The sequence below is a fragment of the Mytilus trossulus genome, chromosome 1 (assembly GCF_036588685.1).
Source record: "Mytilus trossulus isolate FHL-02 chromosome 1, PNRI_Mtr1.1.1.hap1, whole genome shotgun sequence".
NCBI lineage: Eukaryota > Metazoa > Mollusca > Bivalvia > Mytilida > Mytilidae > Mytilus > Mytilus trossulus.
The window spans coordinates 14254822-14276484 of NC_086373.1; the positions used below are offsets into that span (position 1 = coordinate 14254822).

A 21663-nucleotide genomic window follows, 5' to 3' on the forward strand; every position below is an offset into this window, starting at 1 on the left:
AATATTGCCACTTCCTAATCTCCTCAATCCTGGACAAGAGGTGACTAAGTTCTAAAGAGAATATGATTAATTGGTCTGCTAATACCACAAACCAGAGACGCATATTCTTATATGTTTAGACTGCACAAACTGAACCCCCGGCCCAAATGGAGAAAAAAACGAATAGAGTATGACAAATGACCACCAGAATAATCGGCCGAGGTTTGCAGCTTGAGGAAATGCATGTTCATGTGACGAGGTTAAAAAATAAGATCATTGAAAATAAGAAACATTTTTTGTAAATGTTCATTCGAATATCTAGCATTTCAATGATGTTTTTTTTTCATTTCGTGGGGATATAAAAGATTAGATATGATTATATGTAACGCCATAAACAATTAAATCATTACTTGAAATCAATGATTAAAGTAATCCTTGTCATATTTCCTTCCCCTTCGATATTATTTGAACACATCAAACGTAATGTGTGTATAAGGAATCCTCTTATTTTAGTTTCCGCTTGGGTAGAAAACCATAAATGTACTTAGTAAGATTAAAGTGGAAATAAGACCCAAAATTTACGATGGCAAAATAAAAATATCAGTATACAATCCCCTCTTTGGGGTAAAACTTTTTCGGGTGGGCAGAAGGGTTCGAATGTATTAGTGATTAAGAATGATGATGCAGACCATTATATAATAACAAGATGGTCTGATGAGTTTGAGCGATAATTTAAAGTAGCATATGCAAAAGCAATTCAAACATGATCATCATTGTTTAGTCAGTGGTGGCTCCAGATTGTGTGGGTTCCGTGGGTTGGACCCCCCCCCCCCTTTTATACGCTCAACTCGTATGAATCAAGCATATTGTTGGAAACACACACACTTTTTATCCTAGGTTGGGAAATTGTCTTGAAAAATGGCTTGATCCGCCCCTGTAATCCTTGTTTTCCTTCTCTTTATCATAACTTGTTTGCCGTTTAAGTTTAGCAATATTTCATTCGTCGTTGTTTTCATACAGGTTTAAAACTGTGTACAGTACACTTGTTGCACAATATGTAATAAACAAACTGTGACGAAACTTCCCAGTGATAATTAATGTATTTTGATAAATAATAATATGCATTTCCTAATTCTTTGTTTTTGATTATCGTCACAACAAATCCATGTCATTACAAACACTAGTACATAGATCAATACCTCTCATCGATGTTTAAGGAAAACAATAACACGTGATTTTTCCCATTGACGTATTTGCGGTTTCACGGTTGATAGTAACGGACGAGTCTATTTTCATGAGGGATATCAATAACATATATACGGATGAGTTTTAACTTTTTGTTCCATATCCAAATATTCTGTGAAAATAAGTGGCAATAGCCAAATATTTCTTATCGAATTTATTTGTTTCTAGTGAACTGCATAACTCATTTTTGTACGGAAAGGACTACACTTTACTATCGAAAACTTATATGCACTTAGCATATCTTCGTTGGACGTTTCCCAGTTATAACTCGCTGAACATAAACATTTGATATTTCATTGTGTGCTTAAAATCTTGAAGTGAGTGTGTAAATTTTAATAAAGCAAGCAAATTGGAAAATGGAAAATAAGGAAAGTGTAACTTGCTGTCATGCACAAAATAACAATGATTTTACACGAGCAAACCACACGCGCATATTTATCTGCCCTACAACGGGTGGAAAACTTGAACTCAAAGTGTCCGGAAACGAAACTGTGCAAGGACTGAAGTACTTTATTTCAAGAAAACTACGTATACAACATGAGCGGATCAAGTTACTGCATAGAAACAGGTAGGAATCAAAAGTTGTAATACTTTGAAACTTTTTAAGCACTGTATATAGTTACACCCGGAATAAGCCTAAATAATTATGTTTTAAGTGCTGTAGATTGCTTTAAATACTTTTTCATTATAATGTAATAAAAAGGTTTGTGGTTTTCATTTCTTTAACTTTGTTGCACTTCTCATGTTAAAATTATAATGCACTCCAGAATGCAACAATTCAAGCAGACGAGGTATTTTTTTTTAAGTTACTCTTTCTTAGAATTACTTAGAATAGTTTAAACTTCCTTGTCATGAAATTAAATTAATATAATGACTTTCACTCCTTAACAATATTGATTTGAACGAAAGGGTGGCACACTCACCGATGAATATGACCCAGTCCACGGGGGCAATCAGCTGACTCATTGACCTATATATTCCTTTTATCGATAGTGATCAGTAAATGAAATTTACATTTCTTAATCACCTGGTTGGATTTGGAAATAGCATTTTCATGTATTATATCAATATTTAGTTACTACAGACTACTCTTAAGTGGTTTAATTAAAGATAAGTTTGTGTACGCTGGATATAATGTCTTTAAAATTAGACTAATAATAACTGCTGCAATGTTTCTTCAATTTTAATTTTATCTTTAATTAGCACAAATAAAACCCTTAAGAGGGTCAAAGGCATATTAACAGTTGTAATCACTGCAGAATATTAAATTGACATTTCTCTCGGTCCAGATTTTCAATTTCCGATGAGCAGACAAATTTCTATGCGAGTTTCTACGTCCTACATTTTCTCTTGGGTCCATCAGAATAGCTCTTAATATTATTGTGATTCTTTCAGTCTATCTCCATTACGTTTGCAATCATTACATTTAAACCTGCAATCAATACCAATGCTTTTAGATTGGAAAGGTCAGGAATGAATGGGCATCATTGTTCTTTTTTCCTTCTGTTAATAATTATATGTACGTTCAATGAATAGTATAACAAATCATATTTTGGAGCACAATGGTCGGAAATACAAATGTACGGTTTACGCATAAAAGTGTATTAGAAAATTCTCCAAAGAAATAAACATTGAAGTAATACGCTGTATCGAATTTTATACATGCTAAAATTTTATAGTTTCTGTTCGAATACGAGTCCATTTTACGTTCCTTTGTTTGGAACTTGTCGTAAATCTTAATGCCAGTAGCATCCATGTCAAAATATCATTATAAGCATCTTATACAATGCTGTATTTAAAATTGATGTCCCGGCTTATCAGCTGTGATTTGCCGCCTACACTTCTGTTTCCAATATAACAGTTTTGAGATATATGTCATTATGTTGTATATCTAATCTGAACTGCGGTTAACCACAAACGGGGCTTTTGAAGGCAGATTCCAAAAGCTGATCTATTGAACATCACCAGACATTCATTGTAAACGGAGCCTTTTGCCACAATGATGGAGTATTCTTTTGAGAATATTGATTTAACTATACGATATTTATTGTAAATTGTAAGCGTCCCCACGAGAGAACCTACAATCATTACTGACACCAGAAAAGCCACATCAGTTAATGATCAACGATTTATATAAATAAACTCTAGGCATTAAATACAACCGCAAAACATTATTTTATAGTAATGCATTACAAAAACCACAAGATTGGAGCAACAATTATTGTAATGTCTGAGTTATTCCAAGCATATGTTTGATTATTAAACATGGTACTTTAGGTTTTCTATGGTAATAAATTTTCAAACGTATTCGTTTATATTTGTCAACATTTACATGAAATCTTACATACGAATATATTTATTCGTGTATGATAAAGGTCGTGGCATTAAATATGACGCTTACGTTGACCTTTCCATATCTTGGAACAGATGTATGTAAATTTAGAAACATGGAATGAACTGAACTAAATGTCAGTTTGTTACGTTTAATCATAGACAAGTTGTTATATTGACACTTTATACATTTATTTATGAGTTAGCTGACCATGTGTCGATTTTCTTGTTAATATGTAACACTACTGTACGTAAGGAGGCCAACAGCTGTAAATTATCAGTCATGAAACACCTCCACAAAAATTTGGCAATAGTCTGTGTGGGAAGCTTAGAAGGGGGGTCATAAACCTTCAAACATGATCTGTGTCAATGACTTACACATAAGAGTTTACTGTATTACAATTTTGACAAATTATTTAATGCATATTTTGTTCAAGTATTACATCTTCTCTCAACCATAACCAATAAGTAGGTACATATAACATGTATTATTGTTTATTTTACATTCGTCAAGGTGAAATATTTGAAACATCACGTTTTCTCATACAAGGTTCAAAATAAAGGACTTTCTATAACTAAACGTATGAAGTAAATAACTAAAGAAAAGTTAGCATAAATATAACACAGTAAAATCTAACACACAGAGTAAAATGAACTGATTTTGGCAGGAGGGCTGAGAGTTATTTTTGTGGAGGAGGACAACGCTAAATCCGAATAAACCAATCTCGCCTCCTCCTCATTTTTTTTATACATTTCATCAAGGTATATATGGTACATTCTGTATGCAAATACATTTTTGCAACAAGTTATGTCAAAATCTTGCAATAACATTAAAACATCGATTCGTTTCTCCAATTGGTTCTTAAAGAAAACATAAATCTGATCTGAAGTTCGATTTAATCACGTGAAAAGTCTATGACGTACATCTCTGCATCAAGGCTTGGAAATAAATTAACATTTTTTTCTTTCAAGATACACCTCAGTTGATTTAAAAGGTCATCTATCAATGCAAGATGATTATATTGACATATATCAAAGTAGGAATTCAACTTACTCTTCATAAAACGAAAGGTCATACGGTAGTTATACATCACAATAAAAATGGTTATAATTCAATATGATAGTCAGTCTGATCTAAGCATTTTAGCAAATATCAAAATTTTCATATTGTGAAGTATAAAATGTCGACATGTGAACTATTAAATGACATTTACAATTCTATGTTTTATTGTATTGCAAACGGTAATCAAATAAATACCATCGTTGCTATTAAGTTAAATTTTAATTATAACATATAGTGAAGACTGTACTGAAATCTAAAATAAAACAATTACTTGATCTTACTATTAACATCTTACTTTAACTCTTCAAATTTGCTGATGTATCATTTTTAGTCGGTGTAAATGAGACGAGAGAAAAAGAGACAACTTAACTTTTCTCATTGTAAACTTACCATCTTTGTGTAGCAACGTTCCAAAAGATTCGGCATTTGGAGTGATAACCTCTACGCTGTTTTTTTCTGTTAGCTTTTCATGATAGAGCTCGATCCTTACCCGGAATATATTGAAGTATCTCATCTTTATAAAAATTGTGAAATCCTAATTCATTCATTGTTGAAGACTTGGCCCCATTTTAAGGACGAAGAACAGCACATTAAAACTATCTTACTCTGATTTATTTGGTGTTTTAAAACATGTTTAATATGTTAGGTGTATGGGCTCCAAACACCTATTTGTTTCAATTGGTATCAATTAATAATTTCATATAATGACTTGATCATTCTAAGCCGGAAAAGATTTAAATTGTAAAAAAGAAGATAAAAACTACATAAACACTTTTCAAATTTGTACAGTACATAGATTCAGATTCAGATTCAATAGTTTATTAAAGTCTCACCACTTATTTAAAATACATATATAACCATTTCACAGTAGTTTTAGACTCCACTATAAGTTAAAAGTTTAGTTGAGGATCCCAGGGGTAAACTTGTTTACAAAATTCTCAATATAAGAGCTACATAATGAAAGTTTTAAAGAGTAACGATAATCAATATCCGCATCAAGCTGGACAAGACATTTCAATCGCAAGTTACTAATACCGTCTTCTCATAAATGTTTACTTCTAAGATAAATATTAATATCGGATTGACCTTTTACTTAATGACTATGTTAGGCACACTATATATTAGCAATAAAGTGTTGACCTTTACGTGGTCAGCTATAATTGCAATATAGCATGAAATGCCAGCAGTAATGATGCCCAGTAGAATACTCTTTAACTTCTTTATTATTTAACCTTTGTCTTTACATGTTTCTTAAGGAAATGCGGAATTTATCAACTTTACAATTACATGGCGTGGATTGTATTGCAAAGTGGAGAGTATGTTGTATTGTAATTTAATGCTATTAGGCCACACTTAAAAATATTTTGGTTTGCCCAAACCCTACCCAAGGTTGGGACAGTGGGTAGGTAGGTAGGCATTTTCTTTTTTTTTTCCAAAAAAGAAATTGAAGTATCAGATGTTTATTAGTCTTCATGCCTATTTGATTAAAAAAAAAACTTCTTCAAATCAGGACAATAAAAGAATTTGAGTAGGCAGCTTTTTTCTGGGTAGGTAGCATTTGGGCAAACAAACCTATTACTTATTATGGCCTTATTTGAAAGTTTGCTGGTTTTGTTTGACGTGTTTCCTTTTCTCAGAACAATCACGTAATGGGTAATAGAATGAATACACAATTTATTATTTCAAAAAGATTAAGTTTGAAAAACCACATGTCAGTCTAAGCATGGAAGTAAAAAATAATAATGGTCTAAGTAAGATGTAGGATGAAGATGGACAATTCGGACTTATACTGACCTTAAAACTATACCAAAGCAGTGGCAACCTTTATATTAATTAACAATGTTACAAGGTGATAAGTGTTTGAACTAAGTTTGGTTCTAGTTATTAATCTCAGCTATGACACTGTAGAGACCAAATTCATCTGCTAATAAGTTTGGTCAGCTCAAAAGATGAGTGCAAATTCTGCACCTAATGACAATTTAAGAATTCAATATATACAGGAGCAAACCAATATGTGTCACTGATATAACCTATTAAAATGAATATGTTACAAGGTGTGAAGACAAAAATAAATATGGTACACCACACGACATAAATTAGGAGTGCGTTACATATTTGATGTCTTTAAACTTATTTATGCGAGGGTGAAGTATATTACTACGACTAAAATTGTCTTTTTAATTACATCATCACGTGCATGATTAATAACCTTTGAATAGGTCAATATCTTATTATTTCGTCTTAGTTGTTATTTCATTTTTTGTCATGTTTATATTAGGAATGTTTTTATTAAATTAAAACAGAAATGAATATGGAGTGTTTATAATGATCATAAATGTTTCAATCAGTATAGGGGCGGACCCAACCATCTTTTAATGGGGGTGTCCAACCATGAAGAAAAGGGGGTCCTATCATATGTCCCCATTCAAATGCATTGATCGTCCAAAAAAAGGGTTTCGAACTTCCAACTCCCGGAATCCTCCCATGGATCCGCCACTGCAGTGGGCACATGATCATGTTATCTGGAGATGATCAATTTACATGTTTATTCTCCTAAGGCAGTGTATACACCATTCTGTGACTGCTACATGTCCCCCCATCCTTTCCCATAGAATATTCCCTACGAGTTTTACCTCTACTGTCGATCCCATGCAGGGTTTAATTAACAAAAGTAAACCATTATGGATAGAATAATCCCTACCCTCTTTCCATATATGCAGATCTATCTAAATTAAGTATATTACAATCCTTAAATCAAATTTCTATTACTTCCGCACTAATACCACGGGAGTCGTACTTTCACTAATTCGACAACCAATACGCTGAATCATTACGGTTCATTTAGTGTAATTCTAGTTCACAAACAGTAATAAATTTCAATAAACAATACTTATATAAGATCATTCAGAATATAAGGTCATATTACCATTTATGGTATGATTTGCGAGATAGTCAACAAGTCATGAAGGACGTTTAAATATGATATTAAAAAGTGAATCGCTTATGTTTCATAAATACTGACTTATAACACTGAATCATGTGTTGACTGAGTACCATCTTTTCCCTCTAATGATTCAATAGTAAACATAGACTATATTATCATAATAAATGGAGAGTATGAATGGGAAAATATAAATACGATATAATCTATTTAACAGATGTACAATGCTAAAGTATGAACGTTAAAGTTTGGCTTTTCGATGAAATGTTCATCACTTTAGAATTTGTCATTAGTGGGAGATGCTGATTAGACAGCCCGGGGCTGACAAAAACATACGAGACTGTTAGATCAATGACTGACGTCAATGGATAAATTAAGCGGATGGTTTTAATGTCAAGAGTTTGTATAAGATGTAACCTTCACCTTCTAATACAAATAAACATCTTAGTGAATGTAGAAGGCAGTTATTGACAATTAATCCTCTCTTTCGTGATGTCAATGCACTACATTCCAAATGTCAAAATAAAAGGAAGTTACAACATTAGGCAAGACTTTTCTGTAGGCTCGTCTTCAGACGTTTTAATATAACAATTACTTTCGCATTTCATTGTGCTTAAAATTCAAAGAATGACGATTCTGATTTAATCAGAATTATTTTTTATTGACCTATGTTTGGTTTTCATTCTCTTCATCCTGTTCAAAAGTTGTCATTTGGATGGTTAATATTTATCGTAATGAAAAGAGGGGAACGTGCTGTCCCAATTCGCATTATCATTTTCTTCATCCTGTTCAAATGGTGTCATTTGAATGGTTAATATTTATCGTAATGAAAAGAGGAGAACGGTGATATCCAAATCGCAATATTATTTTCTTCATCCTGTTCAAAGGGCCTCTTCAAAAGACGCAATTAATTTGGATGGTTGATATTTGTCGAAATGAAAAGAAGGGGCAAAGTGCATTACAAAATCGCATTTTAATTTTTTTTAAATAATATCAAAAATACTGATGTAAAAATGGTACTGGAAAACTTAACCTGTTTTAATTGGTCTACCGACTGACTTTCTTTTTAAATTATTCATATATTACATTCACATGTAAGCGACGTGAAGAACAAAGCTGTGGAAGGTCATCCTCTCTCTATTTTGAGATGTTGGTATATTTGATACTTCCAAGTGAATATCCATTTCAACAGACGTAAAGGTAGCATCGATTCTCTCAACTTTTAAAATCACGTGTATATATTGTCTAGGTTATAAACATAAAAATGTATACATCTGTGTGTTTGAGTGTGGTATCAAGAAAGCGTGACTACATTATTTTTTTCCTATAAAATCCATGACATGACTAAATTAATTGTTTCAACAAAATCCATATCATTTATGGTGTTGGGATTTTTCTGATATTTTAAGTCCCAATGGATCTTCATGACAATCAAACAAAATATAACCTCATAATCAACTACCAAAAATAAGAACTGCAATCACTTCAAACACTTTATTGAAGCTAACGGAATTGTTTCAAATTGTACATAAAACTCCCCTAATAAACCGTTATGTTGATCTGACTTAATTATATAATAAAAACCTCTTACATAACACATTATCAAATTACTTTCAATGTCAGTGCTCAAACCATACTGAAATTGTGTATAGGACATTGCTCAAATATTAATCCTGAGTGCGAGGGTCGTGCATGGGTTCGATCCCAGCCAGTCAAATCAATGTTTGAATCACTGCCATTCCGCTAAGCAGGTGGCATTTAGGCATTTACCTTGTGAATTACCACATTAAAAATCAAAATCAGGTGTGTCGATCTAGAAGAGCAGGGTTCATATTCAAACCAAATTAACATGATCTGGTATGCATGTAATATTTGTGACTGGGGTTTTAAACACTGATGTATCATAATCATATTTATAGTTAAGTACAAGCGAACCAAAACAGTCAGACAATTCAAATACTACATTCATTCCCTTGCATAGCCTTAAGACATGGCTGTACTTAATCATATGTATACAAAGTGATATGCTTAACAAACATCTCTACATGTAGGATGTTCGGAATTCTTAAGTCAGTATTATCATAATGATAATATATATATATGTAGGTGGTTAATGTTATAAAGTCATACCTATGGGCAGCTGACATATATACCGATCATAGGTCAGACAAAACAATGATAAAATTCGGTTTTTAGTGGTCTAATAATATACTAATATACTAAGACTAATATTTTACACTTTCTTTGTGTAATAGTAGTCTCGTATATATAATCTGACATAATGTTCTGTATGACTCTGTTAGTATATGTGACTGACTTGTCTGCTGAACTTCAAAGGTGTCTAATAAATTTTGTAAGAACAAAAGATACGGTATTAAAACGAATTATTTCAATGTCTTTAATGCTAGCTCGACCCATTGCTGCCTTTGAAATTTCTACCATTTTCTACAGAGGCGAATTTTATTTGAAATATATGTACAAATACCCAATAACTCTGATGACATTCTTTCTTCATAAGGAAGTTTTTACGCCATACAATCAGTAAATGCGCTGTGGCCTTGTTACATTTTGTTTACATTATAAGCAATAGGGTTGCTTAGATTGTTGTTAAATTTAATACCTATTATGACAATTACAACTTGTTACACTGTGTAGGCGTTTAATCTAGTTCGTGTATGGACATCAGATCCACTTCAATACACCTTTAAGATATAATTATGATTGGTTTGTCCTTGTTCTTAAATTGTCTTTGCAGATCAAGTATATGATAAATTTGTTTAGATTTTAGAAATAGCAATCATTATATAATATCGAGTACATGTAAAAACCATGTAAACAAAAAATTCTTCGAAACCATTTTAGTTGTATACAATTGCCAGATAATTTATATATCATGCTATGAAAATAATTATGATCATGTAAAGAATAAATGTTTAACAGTAACCATCAAATCTTTTGCAGATTACTGAACCATGGTACTCTAAGAGAAAATAACATAACAGATAACAGTAAAATTACTCTTATACCGCATTTAGAAAGTGGATTAACAGTAAGTCACGATATATCTGGAAAAATATTAGGTGAAACATGTGTACCCAAGCTTAACAAAATGCACAAAGAAAAGTTTAACCCAGTTTACGTACAAGTTCTTTTATTGGGTAGATAAAAGTTTACTTAACATATCAAAGTAAATAGAAAAAAAAAGAAGAACAAATAATTGGGCATTAAGGAAATTCTATATCCTGTAAGTTCTATTAATACATTCAATGGAAATTCCACCATGGCCAGTACTTCCCTGAATTTGAGTTTAAAAAATATATCTTTTGCAATGTTGTTTACTATTAACTTTAAACACACCCACCTTTATACACCTTATGTTGTTATTTCATGTCTTATTATTACATCATGCATAATATTATAAGTTAGTACTTGTCCACTAAGATATTTTTATTTTATTTCAGTTTCAGAAGGATGATTCCAATGTTTTAAAAGCTTTAGAAAGTTTAACTGATTCTCAGGTTAGTGTGACTAAATCTCAAGGACAAAATACAAAAAAATTTTTTACCAAGGAGACAAATGCCCAAAAGAAAATGAAATTCCCTACAAAAACAACTGAATTAAAAAGCAGCATCTGTTTTAATGTATGACCAAACCATTTACCAAACATAAGATTTATTGATTGTTGGGTGCTTAATGTCCAGTGGCACATATTTCATGAATTTTCAGGACATATTAAAGCTTTTCCTAAAAAATGTCAAAGGATATCTTGAAGGCTTTTAAGTATATGAGTGCATGCAAGATGTTAATAAAATAGAACTCTAAAAAATGGTTGAATAACAATGACTTTAAAAGTAACAAGAAACATTAAAATATTCATCTAAACACCTAATCAGCTAGAAAAAAAATAATTTGTGACATTCCCTAGAAGACTTTTGATTGTTGATTGTTGGTTGCTTAACTTCCAGTGGCATATATTGATTGCATGTTTAGGACCAGAATTTTGAAAATTTTTGCTGCATAGAACTTATAACCAAAACCATATAGAAATTCATAAATGGACACATATCCATTAAAGGGTCAAATCAAAATTAAAATACCAAAAACCTGCAGGTTTTGTAAATGCATTTAAAAGGAAATGTTATAACAGAGTTGTATACACAAATAAGGCTTTAATTTGAAAATATTTCTTTTTCCATATTAAACAGCTATCCATAAAAAGACATACTAAATAAAGACATCTGGTTATAACACATGTTCAGGGGCGGATCCAGCCTTTAAAAAAAAGGGGGGATTCCAACTACATGTTCCAATTCAAATGCATTTAACGATGCATTGATCCTCCCAAAAAAAGGGGGGGGGGGGGTTCAGCCCTCTGACCCACCCACCCCTGGATCTGCCACTGCATGTTCATATAAAGGGTGTACATTTTCAATTTTAGAATCAAAAGATAATTTGAGTATTTAATGTTGCAATAATTTTTATCAGGTAAATGATTTCCTGTCTGGTAAAGCTCCATTAGTGCTGGGAATGAGAGTGGCTGACCACATTGTGTTCATACAACTCCAACTATCAACGTACCAAAGTCGTAGACATCACCGTCCAGCTCCTGTTAAAGTCCCATCTAATCCTCCTGTCAAAGATCATCAAGAAGTTCCCTCACCGACAACTACTACTCCTGATCATAACAGCTTCACAAATTACAGACAATATGAACACTGTGTCAAGGTATGTACAATATATAGACTTGATGTTTACAGGAATATATAAAACCATTACACAAGAGTATTCTCTGATGTATTATAGATGAAAATTCACCTTCTGTTGGGAAAAATAAGGGAGATTTATTATCAGAGCCTGACGCAAAGTTGAAAATAGAAAGAAACAGTAAATATACATCAAAGGTTAAAACCATGTCAAGATTCCAGAATATGCATATTGGAAATTCTGATTTAATAATTGTTGTCGAAATTCATTGGCGGATCCAGGGGGAGGTTCAGGGGGTTAAAACCCCCCATTTTTGGGGACAATCAATGCATTTGAATGGGAACATAAAGTTGGAACCCCCTCTTCTGTCCTGGGTTGGGAACCCCCCTTTTTAAAATGGCTGGATCCACCACTATAATTGTTATAGAAAATAAATAAAAATTTCAAAAAATGGAAATTCCTTTATATGAAGGTATTATGCCTGATTCAGTGTTTACAACCCATTTCTGGAGTAACCTTGTGAAATACACAAGCAAGAACTTTGAAAGCCAAATTAATTAAAAGTGTAAAAGCATTAAAACACAATAAAGATTTGTGTCATGATCTTTGTATTATAAGACTCTCTTGTACACATGCAAAGATTAATCCTACCAGACTGTAAAACTAATAATAAAACCTTTTATACAAATAAAATAAAAATCTAAAAAGAAGCTGGTTCTCCCCTATTGCTATATTAGATCAGTTTGATTTGCTTAATCTTGTACCATTGTTTAACATTTGTTTTGATTCTTACAATTTTATATAAAATTTCTAAGTTTACAATTTGGTTCCCTTTTTCCGTAGTGGTAAACATAGACTTAAGCTTGAAGAAAGGAAACATTACAAATAAAAATAATAGACAGAGAAATCAATAAAGAAACAAGTACTCTGACAATTAATATTCTGTTCAGGAGTAACGTTCTATTCATTTCAGTTTAAATATGTAGTTTAATATGTGGTAAAGTTGTAACACTGATACGTAAGAAGGAGGAGAAAATTTCTTTCAATTTAAAATAGACAAACAAAAAAGTCACTTTGTGCGTACTTTCAATAGTATCTGGTGTATATTTTCGCATTTATATGCCTTTAAAACTACCAATTATGTTTAGAGTAGGATATTTATGGTAATTTTATTACTACTAGTTGAATTGATATTTTGCACCTGCTACTAGAAGACACTCATTTTGTTCCCTCTAAAGAATTAAATTGTAAAATAAACTGAAAGTTGCAAATAGGAACCTACATTTCTGTAATATCATTTTAAAAATTCCAAAATATGCCTAATTAAAATATTGACGAATGTTTAATACTGAAATATATGACGGAATTCTCATGAAAAAAAAATAGAACCTACGTCTTTGATATTGGCATTGCAATATCTATTACAACATGTAAGAGAATAGAAATGATAAATGACAAACATAAATATAGAAGACTATTTATAGAATATATCCAATTAAACACATCTCCATGTTAATGTTAGGGGTGTGATAAATAGAGAAAGACAACCACAAATTAATTTTGTAATATTTCTATTCCTATCTCATTCTTTATATAGACTACTTTTGATAGAAATTAATGCATGACTGTCAGTTTAGGTACAATTTATATATGACAAAAGATTTCCCATATATTTTGTACAATGTGAGCTGTAATTAAAACTAATATGGATGTAATGTTCAGAATCATAGGGTCTTGATTAATATTTAAAATAGAGATGTGGTATGATTGTCAATGACTACAAGTCACAACTATTCACCAGAGTTACAATGATTGGATATAAGCAATTACAGGTAACAGTAGCTTGACCTTCAACTATGAGAAAAAAATCATGCCATATCCTTAACTGTAAAAGTTCCCCACTTGAAAAATGTGGAATTATTCAAACGAGAAAACTAAAGGCTTTATTAATAACAAAATAATATAAGAAAAACAGGTATATTAAACAGACATAAACCAATGACAACTTCTGACTTACATGCTCCTGGATTAACAGATATTTTTTTTAAATCTAAGTAATTCAATTTGTTTTCAAAATTTCCTGTCAAATTGTATTGATAATTAATAGGGGTACCAAGATTTTATAATAACAAATGTTCTTATGCTGAGAAATCCTACTTACAATGATAAAAAACTAGAGGCTCTCAAGAGCCTGTATCGCTCACCTGATTCTACTTGGGTTTTTGAAATCATATAAAAAAATATAAAATTTGGCTAAAAGTGACAACACAACCTCATTTATAAGAAAAGGAACATGTTTAATTTCATTCAAAAGTCCCCCACTGGCGGCCATCTTGGATGACGGATCGGCTACAAAGTAACAACACTTGGTCAGCACCTCATAAGGAACATTCATGCCATGTTTGGTTTTATTCCATTCAGTGGTTCTCTAAAAGAAGTCATTTGTATGCATTTCCCATAGGGTCCTATGTTAAACTAAGTTCCCTGCTGGCGGCCATCTTGGATGATGGATCAGCTACAAAGTAACAACACTTGGTCAGCACCTCATAAGGAACATTCATGCAATGTTTGGTTTTATTCCATTCAGTGGTTCTCTAAAAGAAGTCATTTGTATGCATTTCCTTATAGGGTCCTATGTTAAACTAAGTCCCCCGCTGGCGGCAATCTTGGATAATGGATCGGCTACAAAGTAACAACACTTGGTCAGCACCACATTAGGAACATTCATGCCATGTTTGATTTCATTCCATTCAGTGGTTCTCTAAAAGAAGTCATTTGTATGCATTTCCCATAGGGTCCTATGTTAAACTAAGTCCCACGCTGGCGGCCATCTTGGATGATGGATCAGCTACAAAGTAACAACACTTGGTCAGCACCACATAAGGAACATTCATGCCATGTTTGGTTTCATTCCATTCAGTGGTTCACTAGAAGAAGTGATTTGTATGCATTTCCAATAGGGTCCTATGTTAAACTAAGTCCCCCGCTGGCTGCCTTCTTGGATAATGGATCAGCTACAAAGTAACAACACTTGGTCAGCACTCCATAAGGAACATTCATGCTATGTTTGGTTTCATTCCATTTAGTGGTTCTCTAGAAGAAGTCATTTGTATGCATTTCCCATAGGGTCCTATGTTAAACTAAGTCCCCCGCTGGCGGCCATCTTGGATGATGGATCAGCTAAAAAGTAACAACACTTGGTCAGCATCCCATAAGGAACATTCATGCTATGTTTGGTTTTATTCCATTCAGTGGTTCTCTAAAAGAAGTCATTTGTATGCATTTCCCATAGGGTCCTATGTTAAACTAAGTCCCCGGCTGGCGGCTATCTTGGATGATGGATCAGCAACAAAGTAACAACACTTGGTCAGCACCTCATAAGGAACATTCATGCCATGTTTGGTTTCATTCCATTCAGTGGTTCTCTAAAAGAAGTCATTTGTATGCATTTCCCATAGGGTCCTATGTTAAACTAAGTCCCCCGCTGGCGGCCATCTTGGATGATGGATCGGCTACAAAGTAACAACACTTGGTCAGCACCCCATAAGGAACATTCATGCTATGTTTGGTTTTATTCCATTCAGTGGTTCTCTAAAAGAAGTCATTTGTATGCATTTCCCATAGGGTCCTGTGTTAAACTAAGTCCCCTGCTGGCGGCCATCTTTGATGATGGATCGGCTACAAAGTAACAACACTTGGTCAGCACCACATAAGGAACATTCATGCCATGTTTGGTTTCATTCCATTCAGTGGTTCACTAAAAGAAGTCATTTGTATGCATTTCCAATAGGGTGCTATGTTAAACTAAGTCCCCGCTGGTGGCCATCTTGGATAATGGATCGGCTACAAAGTAACAACACTTGGTCAGCACTCCATAAGGAATGAATATTCATGCTATGTTTGGTTTCATTCCATTTAGTGGTTCTCTAGAAGAAGTCATTTGTATGCATTTCCCATAGGGTCCTATGTTAAACTAAGTCCCCCGCTGGCGGCCATCTTGGATGATGGATCGGCTACAAAGTAACAACACTTGGTCAGCACCCCATTAGGATAATTCATGCTATGTTTGGTTTTATTCCATTCAGTGGTTCTCTAAAAGAAGTCATTTGTATGCATTTCCCATAGGGTCCTATGTTAAACTAAGTCCCCGGCTGGCGGCCATCTTGGATGATGGATCGGCAACAAAGTAACAACACTTGGTCAGCACCTCATAAGGAACATTCATGCCATGTTTGGTTTCATTCCATTCAATGGTTCTCTAAAAGAAGTCATTTGTATGCATTTCCCATAGTGTCCTATGTTAAACTAAGTCCCCCGCTGGCGGCCATCTTGGATGATGGATCGGCTACAAAGTAACAACACTTGGTCAGCACCTCATAAGGAACATTCATGCCATGTTTGGTTCCATTCCATTCAGTGGTTCTCTAGAAGAAGTTCAAAATGTAAATTGTTAATGACGACGACGACGGACGACGACGGACGACGACGACGACGGACGACGGACGCCAAGTGGTGAGAAAAGCTCACTTGGCCCTTCGGGCCAGGTGAGCTAAAAATGTATCGAGTCATTGTATTCAGAAAACACATATACTGCAGTAGTCAACATGGATTTAAATTCTCTTTCAGAATACAGATTTACCATCAAATCATCCAGCCTCATTACCATCATCACAACATAACTCGGGGGCAGTTATTCACAGAATGCAACATCTAGGCCAAGGCATATACTCAGGGACATTTTCAGGTTAGTTTCTGCTATTTTGGGGATAAGTTAAAACAACCAACATCTTCCAAGTTTATAGGAAAGCTGTAAACTAGCCCATGATCTATTATAGGATTATAAAATTGACAAGAAGGCTAACAGGGTAAAATTGAACAAAGAAAACATCTATCCATAAAATAGAAAGAAACAAGAAACAGAGAGATCCTACAATTTTATGCCAGCAATTCTTTAAGGTTAAAGATGCTATTGCTGTTGTTCATAATGTATCAATATTTTATATGAATCAGCCTAAAGTATACAAACCTGTTTCACAAGCCAAAAAGGTGTCAATGTGGCAAATGGCAAACACCATGAAAAAAAGAAAATGCTAGCTTACTCTTCTGTTTGTCTCTAATCATGATTTATTCTGCAAAATCAATTGATTCACTTTGAGGGCAATGGTCTATAAGGGTAAGTCTAGAACATCAATTTACATGATGGAAAACTTTGGAATCATATAACTTTATTGCCAATTTGATATCAACATGCTATTTTTATCTACAGGTGTTTTAGACCCTTCTGTTCAAGAGAAAGATGGGCAGCCAAGACGTAATATAAGTACCATAGCAAATATATTGAATGATCTGTTAGGAGCATCTCCAAACATAGATATAGCTAGGGCTGGTTCTTTAAGAGACCAGTTAAATAAGACTACCTCAAAGACTCAAGACACAGGTAAATATCAAAACTAATTGAGATGAACTTTTTTTAGAAAAAGGACAATTTTGGATATTTCAAAGATAAAAATAGCTACCTGTAACCATAACATGTAAAAGTAAATTATACACTTATTTCATATTTGATGACCTAAAATAACATTATTTTATTTTAAATCAACTTATTTTTTTTCTAACTTTATCTTTGAGTTTAGCCCTGATTTTCTTCGCAACAAATTATTTTAAATTCTTTAATTTTCTTGATGTATTCATGTTAGAAAAGATCCAAAGTTTACATTCTTGTTTACAGTAACAATTACCATTTTCTAAAACAGAGGATTGGTAGACTTTTTGTATATAACGTAAGGGTACCCAAATTGCACTTATTTAGCATGTTTAGCAAAAATAGCAGCGGAAATCTTACAAAATTTTCTAGAGACTAAACAATTTGTATTTTTATGATTTGATACTATGCACGTCCTTTAACATAGGTAAAAATATTAAGATATACACAAAACACTAACAGTATTTATCAACAGATGAAGTGTTTACTGAAAAGGCAAAATGTATGGAAACGTCGCCATGCAACGTCATCAAAACGTCATCTTTTTAAAAATAGCAAATACAATATGTTACAAGTATCCATTTCTTAAAAAATGAAGAGTAAGCATTGACTATTATCCAATTTTTCAAAATATTTGAAGAAATTAAACAAAAGCTCTGTTATTCAACTTTTGACGATGCGAATTTAAGCATGGATGCAATTTGGGTCCTCCTCATTACATAATCATTGATGGTTTGGAGGTCAGTTGAGACCAATTTTTCTATGATTCCATATGGATTCAAATTTAAATTGGTGAAACCATATAGTAAATAATGACACATCTACAAAATAAACACATAATGAAAACTTTTGTCTGAAGCATAAAAAAGCATAGGTTAAAAAACTGTCAAAATAGGTGCAATTTGGGTACCCTCACGTAAGAACTAAAATCAAATCATTTTGACATCAATCTAATTAAAATTAAATCCATGAATTACTCTTTCTTATACGTCACACATGGACATAACAGAACGAGAGCAATTCAAGGATTTTATTTTAATTAGATAGTTTTGACATGCAACAGTAAAACTTTAAGCTTCTTCTTAAAAAGTTTTTGAAAGTTAAAAAATAAACTTACAACTATAATATTCCCATAATCAAGGTAGGATTTACATTTAAACATTTATTTACCTTCTTCATTTCAGTTCAACAAGAGGATGTTGTAAAAGATGACCCAGTACTGAGAGAAAAAGTGGAACAGCTACAAAGAATGATGGGAGATAGAAAGAAGAGAAGACAAAATAGAAGACAAACTATTGCACCTTACATCATAGAATCAACACACCAGGAGAATAAAGAAAGCATTTGTGAAACCGCAGACATTATCACAACAAAAGAATCGGAAACTTTAGCTGTCTGAACAGTTCACAACTTTAAAGTTGGTTTTCCCCATGAAACTGACATAACTTTTGTTATTTTCAGTAAATTCTGACTTTAGAATTTGTCAGTTTTTCAAAACCAGTGGTTGTTGTATTCAGTGGGTTATAATATTACATAAGAGGTTACCAATGGTAACTGATGACAAGAAAGCCAAAGAAAGAGCATGGTCTGTCATGCAAAAGTATCAATGTTTGCTGTGATTTTTCAGAGTCATTAACTGGTTGAAATTAGTTTTGGTTAAGAACTCTTGACTGGTGTTTACATTTTGTATATATATTTATTTGTATGCAATCGAGCCAAGAAAGATAACTCCAGTCCAATTTATGCCCTGTCAGAACAATTTATTTTCTTTTTTATTCAATAGGAAGTTTGCCTTTTTTTTAAATTTTTAATAAAGACAACATTAACATGGTTATTTTTCTTTTATGTATTCATGATTCTTCAATTAACATAAGCAGTTAAATTTACTCAACACAAACTACTTTAATTCTATATTCATAGCATTCATTTGTTATGCATTCAAGATAAAAAGAGTATTTGTTAAAAATAATTTTATCACATTTTTTTTTTTAATTTTACAATCATTATTGTGTGAATAAGCATTTCAAACTTTTTACTCCACCCAAAAAGAACCATATATGGTGTTTCTGTAATTTGTTATTTCTGGTACCTATATTTTTATTGTAAGTGCATTCAGATTCTAATGTACATGTATGTTGTCTAAGTGTTAGTACTTCATGTCTTGTGAATTTTATTTCTGGTAAACAATTCATATAATTCTATTTTATTACCATAAGATATAAGTTGCTTCCTTGACCAATTAAATAGTTCAAGATGGAACAATTTTATACACAGCTGTTGAAGGTTCATACAGTATATTGTGATTGTGTCACACATTGTAGACAAAAAATAGCTTCACAAGCATATGTTTTTTCCAACAGGCTGTTTATATTAAACCTTGACAGCAATAATGACATGCATTGAATGATAATTAACAAGAAAAATAAAGTTTTTGTAATTTAATGATTTTAAAACAGTATGTCAGGTTTAAACTGAATTATATGTATTGGTTTTATCTTTAATCATGTAAAAACATAGGACTTTAATGCAAAGACAGTTTGAATCGCCTGCCTTTGATGGTATCATTAGGCCAGTATTGTTTTTTATATAACTCGGTCTGTTTATCGGACTTAGCTTTTGTTGTTTTATCTATGCACTGACATGAAATATTTCTGCCACCTCTGTAAAATTTAAGACCTAGTCTGGCTACTTCAGCATCTTGCTCTGGTATTATTTGTGTATTTATTAGGAAAATTAAGGCTTGAATATAAGACTGTTTTAGAAGGACCAGTAGTTCAAGTTAACTGTGATCCCATATAGCTAGGTTATATGGAATACATTTAAATGAGCTTAAAATTGTCAAAATTTAAGATTCCAGATGGTAGAAGAAAGATAAATGCTATAACTCCTAAAATGTATACAAGATCAACTACACATCACTGCCATCAGCAAAAGTTTAGACAATATCAGTTAAAATCCTATTGCATATGATCATAAAATGATCACACAGTAGGAAAAATATAGACTGCTACTTTGTTCAGATATTGTGTTGGGTATATATTAGGCAAAAAAACACCAAACGAATCTTATAATTGACATTGTTCTGTTTTCTCAGAATACTTGTGCTGTGTAGTTTGATAATGCAATCAGACTAGGTCTTTTTCCTGTAGCCAAAACAAATGACTTGTTCACATTAATTAAGATTGTGTATAAAGATAATGTATTAGCTTTAAGAGAGTGAATTATTATACGAGGGGAAAGTTTGCTACCATTATACGCTCATTTTAATTACATCTACGGGAAATATTTATAATATTTGTATATATATATGGATGTTGTGATAATTAAAATATAACAATGTGCAATGTAAAAATCATACTGTGATACACAGAATATGAATAAGATAGAGAATTCTAACCCAGCAATACATGGTCTAGTAAACATACAACTAACAATAACAATGTCAATCTAAATGCATTCTAAGAATGTGTATTCACAGAATTTTTATAACTTATATTTATGACGTTTTTATATCAAAAAACAATACTGTAAATTCAGAAATTATTGCGTGCATTTATTATTGCGATTTGGTCATTTTACACTGAAATACGATTTTAATTTTTGCGATATTGTTAAAAATCATGTTTCATTGATATAAAATATGAATAAATGCGACTTCAAATTATTGCGATCATAACCCTATCGCATTTTTCGCAATAATAAAAACATCGCAATAATTTTTGAATTTACAGTAATTGTAGGTTTGCTAGACTAAAATTTTCCTTATATCTTTATTGTTGACAGAATGTAGATCATTTATAGCCTAACTTATTGTTCCTATTATATTATAAATTAAATGTTGTTCTGTGGGCTTAATATAAATTAATATTTTTAATTTAATAAACCTTTTACTCTTTATAGATGTTGTTGAATTTTAGA

At 32.3% G+C, this 21663-nt stretch overlaps 1 protein-coding gene across 1 annotated transcript; it reads left to right on the top strand.

Annotated features, from left to right (window-relative positions):
• The first annotated feature begins 1260 nt into the window (after positions 1–1260).
• On the top strand, positions 1261–21642 carry LOC134715963 (midnolin-B-like). Its single transcript, XM_063578566.1, has 7 exons — positions 1261–1792; positions 10521–10608; positions 11021–11077; positions 12045–12284; positions 16890–17007; positions 17530–17700; positions 18930–21642. The coding sequence occupies exons 1-7, from the start codon at positions 1581–1583 to the stop codon at positions 19142–19144; spliced, it is 1101 nt and encodes a 366-aa protein (XP_063434636.1). The 5' UTR covers positions 1261–1580; the 3' UTR covers positions 19145–21642.
• The last annotated feature ends 21 nt before the right edge of the window (positions 21643–21663 follow it).

Excerpts from the sequence above, each read along its gene's own strand:
- LOC134715963 (XM_063578566.1), top strand. The coding sequence starts at position 1,581 with ATGGAAAATAAGGAAAGTGTAACTTGCTGTCATGCACAAAATAACAAT. Across the intron at positions 1,793-10,520 it reads AAGTTACTGCATAGAAACAG|ATTACTGAACCATGGTACTC; the intron begins GTAGGAATCAAA and ends AATCTTTTGCAG. Across the intron at positions 10,609-11,020 it reads ATTTAGAAAGTGGATTAACA|TTTCAGAAGGATGATTCCAA; the intron begins GTAAGTCACGAT and ends ATTTTATTTCAG.